This window comes from Crotalus tigris, unplaced genomic scaffold (genome assembly GCF_016545835.1).
Source record: "Crotalus tigris isolate CLP2741 ecotype Arizona unplaced genomic scaffold, ASM1654583v1 scf7180000024167.7108832, whole genome shotgun sequence".
Taxonomy (NCBI): Eukaryota; Metazoa; Chordata; class Lepidosauria; order Squamata; family Viperidae; genus Crotalus; species Crotalus tigris.
The window spans coordinates 5,149,369-5,159,346 of record NW_024100417.1 but is presented as its reverse complement, the minus strand read 5'-3'; the positions used below and the strand labels follow the sequence as shown (position 1 = coordinate 5,159,346).

General features: G+C 38.8%; 2 protein-coding genes across 4 annotated transcripts in view; one reads left to right on the top strand and one right to left on the bottom strand.

The window, feature by feature from the left end:
* The first annotated feature begins 110 nt into the window (after positions 1-110).
* On the top strand, positions 111-5,192 carry DPH2 (diphthamide biosynthesis 2). The gene is made up of 7 exons (XM_039323148.1): positions 111-321; positions 558-716; positions 917-1,029; positions 1,400-1,620; positions 2,252-2,896; positions 4,007-4,183; positions 4,561-5,192. The coding sequence occupies exons 2-7, from the start codon at positions 564-566 to the stop codon at positions 4,683-4,685; spliced, it is 1,434 nt and encodes a 477-aa protein (XP_039179082.1). The 5' UTR covers positions 111-321; positions 558-563; the 3' UTR covers positions 4,686-5,192.
* An 826-nt stretch (positions 5,193-6,018) lies between these two features.
* IPO13 (importin 13) overlaps positions 6,019-9,978 on the bottom strand; it is a 57,553-nt gene continuing 53,593 nt past the window's right edge. For 2 of the 3 annotated variants that reach the window (XM_039323144.1, XM_039323146.1), the window contains exon 20: positions 6,019-9,810. In XM_039323144.1, coding sequence (XP_039179078.1) covers positions 9,711-9,810 — 100 coding nt within the window. In that variant the 3' untranslated portion in view covers positions 6,019-9,710. The remainder of the gene's footprint in view (positions 9,811-9,978) is intronic. The other variant, XM_039323145.1, reaches the window with a different exon arrangement.

Below are 9,978 nucleotides of genomic sequence, written 5' to 3'. Positions count from 1 at the left end.
GGGATCGTGCGATTGGTTAATTTTTGAAGAGGATGAAACTACAACCCCCACAGTGCCTCTGCCTAGCATTTTTGCTTTTCCGGCGACTTTTCTATATCGGGATTTGTTGTTGGATGAAAAAAATCCCGTTAATGACGCAAAGGGGTATGGTAGTAATTCCATACAGTAATAATAATTGGTGGCTGCGGTTGGCATCCGGAAGAAAGCGGATAAAATGATCCACGTGGCTGGTGTTGGGATGTATTTTTTTCTCTACGCTAGTTAAGAAACAATTATGGAATATTGTTGATATCTTGTAGCTGCTCTTTGGAAACGCAGTTGGTATGTCACTGGCCACCCTTACTCTAATTTTCTTTAATCCCTTGTCATTTTGCGAAAACCATTTATTTTCATTATCGGGTCTTTGCTGAGCCATATCAAAGATAAGAATTGGGGTACTGTATGCGCTATTACAGACATCAAAATCAATCTCAATTTGTATATATCAGGCTTGTGGAGCCAAAATTGGATTATCCTTATGGCTGAACATAATTTGACTTTTTGAATTTTGGATTTAGATCATCATGGCAACGGCATTCAGCAATGATGGAGCTGAAGTGATTCAGCGGACTCTGATTACTACAGAAGCAGGTGGTCGTCTTCCAGTTTTGGGGATAGAGGATTTTTATGAACTGGAAAGAGCATCTGCTTTTGTATCTGACAATGGCTTCACCAAGGTGAGCTATTTTGTGACCTGACATAAAGATGCCAGTTCTCCTCTGGAATTGGATATACTCTATTGCATCTTACGAGAAAGACAATACAATTACAATGCAATGCTGATAAAAATTGATGGGAGAGTAAATAAATGCACATTTATTTTGTTTGACATACGTATAGTAGAAATATTTTGAATAAACTTGGTATCTTGCCATAGATTGCTCTTCAGTTTCCTGATAAACTTTTGCCAGATTCAGCAGAGGTTGCTGCAAGGATGGAAATAGCAACTGGTGCCAAGATGTATGTCCTGGGAGACACATCATATGGCAGGTAAGGTCATAGGAAGATCCAGCTGTTGTAAAGACAGCATGACGTCTCCAATAAGAATTTTATATGCATTTAATTATGACTAGACTTCAGTAAACATGGGAAATTAAAATTAAGTATACAAGGGTAAGTTTGCATTGACATTTTTATTCCTTCCAATGCAGTGGAATGTTATAATGAAAGGAAATGGAGTGAAAGGTTTTATGGGGTTATATTATTGACCATGTTTCCAGGGTTGATTTTAGTTGGGAGTCTAGTATCTGGGAGGCCACTTTCAGTACAAAGAAAGTAATTTTCTGTATGTTGGGACTGGTTGTTGTTTAATGAAATGTGTCCTTGGATTTCTATGGCTAATCCTGTTGTTTTTCTTTAGCTGTTGTGTAGATGAAGTGGCAGCAGAACATGTGGGTGCCGAGGCTATAGTGCACTATGGCCCTGCCTGTTTGAGTCCTTGTCGCAAACTGCCAGTATTACACATATTTTGCCAGGAACAGCTAGATGTGATGCGATGTGTGGAAGTCTTCCAGGAGTTGTACCCTGACCTTCAAGCCTATGTGATTGTACTGAGTGAATCTGCATATTTTCACGCTATTGGTAAGTCTAGGAAGATTGTTGTGTGGACACAAATACACTGCAAGGGTCTGTTGGAGAGGGAACATAGGTAGACAAGAGATATTTCAGGTCAGGTTGGGAAGGTTCCCATAGAAATAACATACTCATTTCTAGTCTTAAAATCTGCCATTCTGCCAATCCTGACTTTGTGTCTATTGTGTGTTTCTTACAGCTAAGCTATTAGAATTAACTATTAAGTCAAAACCGTGCCAACATGCTTTACTGTTATTGCTGTTTATAATTTTGTAATTTGAATCAAGCCAGAGACAGAATGAGGAAGACTTGAAAATTCCTGCCAAGAGCTTTTACTAATTTCTGAAGAAAACAATATGAAAAATCAAATAATTTTAAATGAAATAGCACTGTGAGTTCTCCAGTGTTAGCTATATCTTTAAAGAATATCTTTGATCATTTTTGCTCATAATTCTCGTTCATCTTGATGTATCTCAGCTAACCCAGCTTTTAGCTTTGCTTGCAGTCTCTAGTCTGACTGAAGGAACTTTCTCTGTTGTTACCAGAGAATTGTCAGGTATTGGGGAAACTGCAGATACATTAGGTTAAATTGTATTTGCTCAAATATTAACAGGTGGATGACTTTTTCCGACTTTTTTAGATGACCTGGCCTGTAAGCTACAATCAATTTATCCCAATGTTGTTTTTGCTCAGTTGGATAGTAAAAAAAATCTTGATCCAAGCCAGCCAATTTCTGGAATGATACAGCAGTTTGGACGATGCTTTATAATAGACGAACATCATGGTCTTGAAAACTACAGTATGTTCTATATAGGTTCTGAAGGACCAGAACTTACAAACTTCATGCTGAGTTGGAACCAGTGTCCCTTTAGTTCTTTTGATCCTAGGACAGGACAAGGCCGGTGGGAAACACTGGATGTGAACCGGGCCCTGCGACGACGCCTTTACCTAGTGGAACGGGCACGAGATGCTCAAGTAGTGGGTATTGTGGTGGGTACTCTTGGAGTAGAAGATTACTTGTCTGTTCTGGAGCATCTTCGCCAAATCATTCACCGTGCTGGAAAACGTGCTTACACACTGGCTGTGGGTAAACCTAATCCTGCAAAATTGGCAAACTTTCTAGAGGTGGATATCTTTGTACTGGTAGCTTGCCCACAGAATTCCTTGCTTAATTCCACTGATTATTATCGACCCCTGATCACGCCCTATGAGTTGGAAATAGCATGCAATCCAGCACGGACTTGGACAGGCCGATATGTTACAGACTTTCGCCACCTTCTGCCAGGTAATACCAGATGCCCTGATTCAGAAAATGAGCATGAATAACAGTCATTGCTTAGTGTTCATTTTCAAGAGACCTTTGATTCCTTTAATTTCTGACTGATGAAAAAGTTGCTTAGTTGTGTACTTTCAAGCTTTCCTCTGGAAGCACAGGAATGCTTTATTATAAATACAGGGAACTTTTGATACTTTGGGCATAAAGCGTTAAAGAGAGATTGTAATACCCTATAGCATGATGTTACAAAATTAATAGAGCTGCTGTATTTTCCAAGTTGAATGTGGGGTCTTTGTGTGCATGGCATGGGGAAGTAGTTTTTTGGACACCATTAATCCTGTTTTAGGATTTACTCTTGATTTCTATGTATTTTCACCCTCAAAATCACTAGAAACCATGGTGCTGTTTTAGAGGGCAAATATGAGCTTCCATTCTTACAAAAAGGGTTAGGAATCTTACGCAAACCTGGGAGTAAGAGTATTCGTTCTTCCTTTTAAAGTATAGAAGTTTTCATGCTAAGAAAGTTCAAAAATGTGAAATGAATAGAGAATTCCATCAAGATCCATCAAGATTCCATCTAGGGGTGACATGATAGCAGTCTTCTGATATCTCAGGGGTTGCCACAAAGAAGAGGGAGTCAAGCTATTCTCCAAAGCGCCTGAGGGCAGGACAAAAAGCAACGGGTGGAAACTAATCAAGGAGAGAAGCAACCTAGAACTAAGGAGAAATTTCCTGACAGTTAGAACAATTAACCGGTGGAACAACCTGCCTCCAGAACTTGTGAATGCTCCAACACTGGAAGTTTTTAAGAAGAGACTGGACAGCCATTTGTCTGAAATGGTATAAGGTTTCCTGCCTGAGCAGGGGATTGGACTAGATGACCTCCAAGGTCCCTTCCAACATTTATTATTATTGTTGTTGTTTTGGTCCTGTCCTGCTATTGGTCAGCCACAGCCAGAGTAACCCACAAATTCTTTGCCATTCGTATCCCTGCACTCAGTTAGGAAAGATTCTAATCAGGGTCTGCATGCTTGATTCAGTCTTTGTATATATAATAGAGTATCATTTTGTAAGTAATGAAACTTAGTTAATACTGTACTTGTTTTTTCTTATCTCCAGGAGCTTGTGACCATGTCCTTTTTCCAGAAAAGACCAACAACGAACCCAGCATTTCACTCATCACTGGACAGTTGCGCTCTATTGATCCCTTCCGGATATCAGATATAGAGCCAAATTCTGGCACAGCTGTGATGTGTCGCAACCATTTACAGACTGTATCTCAGATCAGCCCAGCAGGTATGTGGGTTGGGGGTAATGCTCTTTCAGTTGCAAAAATACCTCCTCACTTGGTACTTTTGATTAATCAATTATTTAAAGATGTAGTTATTGTGGAATCTCAAAAACTGAGGCTGATTAAATATTTACTTCTTGCATCGCTACTACCTGAATCCATTCATAGTTGCGAGTAGGCAATTAATAGAGGTAGAGCTAGGATAAACGGCCTAACCAATGTCCTCTCACACAGTATTTCGGATTCATAATGTAAATATGATAATGCCCTATCCGTATAATCAATTTGTCAAAGATGATGCCTTACCAATATACCAGTTTCTCATAACTTTTAGCTTGTGTGGCCTTTGGAATAAAGTTGGCGAAATATTTTTGTATCTTAGCCTCATTCTTGGAGTCCCGCAGCTGGCGGGGACTGGAGCAACAGCTGGGCCAAACAGAAGTAAAAAAAGCTATTGTGGGACGACGGGGAATTGCCATTGCCTATGAAGATGAGCCTTGTGGATGACCAACCCTGAATATAAAAGACATTGACCAGATAACAGACTTCATTCTTTGCTGGATTTGGATGGGTTAATGGAACGTGGGTCTTTTTGAATTTGTTGACAGTCTTATTTGTACAGGGCATAAAGTGGGCTAGGTTAACATTTTTTGCAATATGTTGATAGACAGTTCAACAGATTTTAAGTAGAGTGTTATATTATTATTTTAATAGAGGAATATTTTTTTAACAAAACGAGTGTTGATCTCTGCTGAAAAAAGTGCGTTGAAGTTGTTTATCCAATAATGAGACAAAGGTTAATCCACATTAGTGGCCAATTTATAGATATCCATGTTGTTTAAACTAGTCCGCAGTTGTAATTTCTGTTGATTAGAAGCTTAGACTATGCTGAACAGTAGGGTGAGCATTACTGATCACAAGCTGAAGTCAGCAGTTATGCAATTGCTAAAAAAGAAAAAAAAACACCTAATGTAATTCCCAGACTGAATTAATAAAAGCGTAGTCTCCAAGTAACAGGTAGCCATAGTTCCATTTTATTCCAGAGCACGGTGTCCTTTTCTGGAGATCACACTTAAATATGTCGACAAAGAGAAATTAGTTAAGAGGGTCACAAGAATGAATAAAGATACTGTATAAAAAATATTCTATAAAGAAAGGTTGAAGGAACTGCATTGCATGGGCCTCTTTAATGGATAACAGAGATGCTATGCTTATGTAAGATTCTAAGTATTTCTTCCAAATCATCTTTGAAGCATGCATAATCCTAATCTTGATCTTTGTAACCCCCAGGGGATCAAATAAAATTCTGTACAGAAGAATAAATGTTGGGCAAATATTAAAGATCATTGTGTCTAGAAGAGCAGATTGATAATATAATTATCTAGATGGATGGTGGACTACTTGTTATTGGAAATCTCCAATTTAAATCTTACAGACTTTAATTGGTCTGTTTGCAACAAAACTATTGCCAGGCCCCGGCTATATTTTCTCCACCCAACTGGAATGCTTCTATTCAGGCTTCTAGGTGGCCACTTCCTCCTTTAGGATTTTCACCTCCTTCTATTTTCTTTTTCAACCAATGTTCCGTTTAATGATGCTCAGTCTTCATTGGATATTGAAATGGTTGCCTGTAGGAAGCTTTTATAAAAGGATTTGAAAATCTCTCTTATTTCTTAATAGTGCTGTTTTGGCCATAATTGTATTGGCACAGAAAAGTTTTCTATTAAATGAGTAAAATTGTGTTTATGCATAAAAGTTCCTTCACAGGGAAACATAAAAATACACAAGCACCTAGTATGCACTTTTGTCATCCGGCACATGGATTTTTCTACTTCATTTCTTTTCACAAATAATATTCTTTTTTATTACATCCTTAATGTGAAGTCAAACCAATTAGCTTCCACAAGATGGCATGAAGTCAATCAAGCTACATTTATGTACTCCCATCATGCAAGGTATCTCAAAAAGTTTGAGGTTAGTAGGCATATTTGAAATTTACAAATGTCTAAAAATGTCCACTGGAATCTGGAAAGTCACAAAACACCCACTTCCTAGGGAGCCAAACTGAAGTTGCTTCATCATCAGTATCTCAGCTTATTTTTGTCTTTTGGTTTTGACCAAGTAGGCATTCTTCCAAACAAAGTGCAGGCAGATAATCCACAATGCCTCTCAGAGAGGTGTCTTGCCTAGTGGAGGTGTGTCCCTTTACCTCAGGTTGGTGAAGCATCTCATGGAGCTTTGTTGTTCTGACTTGATGAAAACTCCAGATATGATCTCAACTGGCTTTACTAAGGCTGCTACTGTATTTGTGCTGTGCACTGAGGTTGTTATTACTAAATGAAGCTTCAAAGGACTATTTCCATTGAAATCTTGACAAAGCAAAACACTTTGCAAGTATTGCATAACCTCATAGCCACTGTGGATTCTGGAGTCTACATGAGGCCAAGAGGCACTATTGGAAATCTAGATTATACTTGAGATTGATGTTTTGTTTAACGGCATATTAGGATTTCATTTTCAAAATTGGGGGGGGGGGAAACGGGCAGAGAAGGAAGTTTGGCAAGCACCAAGAGAGGTGTCCACCAGCCCATTAGCACTAAATAAGAGGTATCCTGAGCAGAAGCATTACTTTGCCATCTCTGTTCCATAAGATGCTGTGTGTAACTATGCCACTTTCTGTATCTGGAGGGTTATTGGAGCGGGAAGGAATATTGAAGAATGCTAAAGCAAAATACACTTACTTAATGTAAGGGACTCTTAGAGATGTAATACAGCAATAGGAGTGTTTCAGCAGAAGAAACAGTGAAAATTATGGAATTACAAACTGGTATAAAATATTCCAGGAAAATAAACTCCAGGGAAACAAGATAGAAATACTTTTGGTACATGGCAAAGAAATATAAGAAATTTGCCTATTTTTGCTGGAAGTAATTCACTATTACTAAACTTTAGCCAAATGGATCTGAAGTAAGAAGTGAGATTTCAGCTGGAGGAGGGAACATTTTTAGTGTACAGATCAATTTCCTTCAGAAGAATCCTAGCAAACTTTTACCTTGTATCATTTCATGATAACGTACCTAGTACCCAACCATAGCTATTTCTCCTAGACTGTTTTGTTGGCGTGATTGGAGATACTCTTATGTAGACAGGCCTTGGAAACAACCACATAAGCTATTTTTCATAATTACCCATTGTGAAAATGTGAGATACAAAATGGTGACAACAACACCTCTAAACCTCTCACATGGTCAAGAAGGTAAGGCAAAATACTCATAAAATAGAATAGCTTAAGGCTGGTTCTGTTCAAGGTAGATTTCAATGTGTGTGTGTATTCTGTGCTTCTCAATTTTTCAGGCACCTGTTCAATGTCTCATGTTCATCTAGATCATAAAATGTCTTTATGTTGTAGACTGAGGCTGACATAGCTAAGAAAGCAACAATGCTGAACAACCAGGTAGGCTATAGTCTATAAACCCCACCACAAGGCACACGGTATAGCTGTTATGAAGCTAAGTTTGGATATGGAAATGGAATTCATCATTTGTTCACCAAGTCTTCTTCCTCAAAAATCTGTTTCTTCTCCATGTTCAGAAATGAATCATTCTTTGTAGTATATTACTTATCTATAATCATGCCATGCCAGGGGAGGGGGGGGGGAAAGACCACAAGGATTCATTCTTCCTGCCCTTGAAAGCAGAAATTACTTGCACAGGGTTTGCACTTTGCTTTCAAAACTCAGAATAAAAACATCTGATTATGTTAGAACAATTCTTTCACTGAAGAACTGTAATAGAAGTTAGAACATCCCACTTTCAAGATTTGATGTAGAAGTATGTATTAGAGAACAATCCTTTTTAAAGAAGTGGGGAGGGAATTAAATAGTACATGAGTCTTCACTTCCAAGGCTGTGTTACCTCAAATGCAACCAAGAGAGGAAGTGGTTTTTTTTCCCTACCACACATATTTTTGCTCTAGTGAAGCATTTTAAAGACGAATGGTTCCAACAGGCAGAAAAATACTTCCACTGGTTAGAGGAAGAGCTTTGGATCGGATGAGTCCAAGATTATTCAGATACCAGCAAAACACTAATTTAGCCCCTATCAGTAGTAAAAAGAGTCTCCTAAAAATATGATCTTTCCACAAGCATGATTTCTTCCAGGATGGGTTCTTCAATCTCTTCCCCACTTTACATCAGAGTTGATGTATCATGGTGTGCAGAATTAACTCTGTTACCATGCTTATTTTATGTAAGAACTTAGATGTTCAATTAATTTCCTATTACATTATCCCATAATAGTTTTTCTTTCCCAAAATGTGCTTTTTGTGCTTTTATGCAGAAACATCTGCCAAGTCTACATAAATTCCTTGTACTTTTCACACTGTTATTTAGATATTGTTCTTTAGGTAATAGGTGTTTAAATGTTTTTAAGTTTCATTAATACAGCAAAGATGATTTTGTGTGAATTAACTTTAACTTACCCAGTGCTGGGCATAGGAAAAGGATCAGCAGCAAACCTGAGTTAGGAGTCTGTATGAAATCTGGTAAAACTAGGCCCATAGAAGAGAAGTTGCATTAATATATTGCCATTGAAATGGATCTAGGTTGTAAAGTGGTTTAGTTTAATTAATCCCCAAATCTTTATGAGGACAAGAATTTCCTATACGAAAAAATTCCTCTGTCTTCATTCCAGCTTTACCAGCTCTGTTGCAACCCAGATCCATTGTACATATCAATTGTCAGTAGCAGAGATAACGCAAAGGGTTTTCAAACCATTCATGAAGGCAGCTGCAACTCTTTCCCTGCAGCAGACCGAAACACTCACGTTCACTTATTCATATCTGTGAAGAGGCTAATGTATTATAAGATGATGTCCTGCAGAATGTGCAGAGGCAGCAGCAGCAGCAGCAACATTTAAAGAGGTAATGTAGCATACTTGCCAGCACTCCGAGGAATGCCACAGCAAAAAAAGATGGTGTTGCCTCTTCGCGATACCTTGTTGGACTCTTAGTATTATTTATTGCACCAATCACGTTAGGGCAGATCATATTCTTGTAACTGCCTCTGCTACAGCTGTATTCCATTCCTGCCCATATTGCCCCTAAAGTATGCCACTTCCCCAGTAGACTAACCACAGCAGCTTAGAAGTAGCCTTAATGTAATTCAAGGCAGGAGGACCTTCACTTCAATCAGACACAAGCTTCCTCATGCAAGTAAAAGGTAGACTCTTTAGAAATAGACAATATCACAGACACTTCTACAGGAGCGTGCCAAGGAGGAAAGTGGCAATTGGTACACTAGTCCTGCGGTTGGCAGGGGACCGTCCAGCTCTGCTCCAACCTCTGCTCCAATGTCCTTGAGCCTGTTAGCTCTGAATATGCAGAAGGGATTTGGAAACAGCTTGTTCTTGAGAGGAGCAACCAGGGTAGGTTAATTGTAAAGTTACCATTCTATCAGCTAATTTGGTAGCAGCTTCAGGCGATGGCATAAAACCGGATCTGTTCATGCTGCAGTCTTTTGACACACAGGTCTCCTCAGTAGTCTGCTGTGTATTCAGTACCATGCAGTCCTCGGCAAAGTAATGTGAACTCCTTTACCATCTCCTTCACGCGTCGTTTATTCACACGTTCTCTGCTAACACAAAGGAGGGATGATGAAATATCAGCACGTAACACTAAAAGATGATAGATTGTAAAGTTTCAGGACTTGCCAATAAAGAATCAACAGACGGAGCAGTCCATTTAGATATGCCCCAAACAATTATTCTTGTTGCCATACTCACTGGAACTTTTTTGAGGTACA

Excerpts from the sequence above, each read along its gene's own strand:
- DPH2 (XM_039323148.1), top strand. The coding sequence starts at position 564 with ATGGCAACGGCATTCAGCAATGATGGAGCTGAAGTGATTCAGCGGACT. Across the intron at positions 1,621-2,251 it reads TGCATATTTTCACGCTATTG|ATGACCTGGCCTGTAAGCTA; the intron begins GTAAGTCTAGGA and ends CGACTTTTTTAG. Across the intron at positions 2,897-4,006 it reads CTTTCGCCACCTTCTGCCAG|GAGCTTGTGACCATGTCCTT; the intron begins GTAATACCAGAT and ends TCTTATCTCCAG.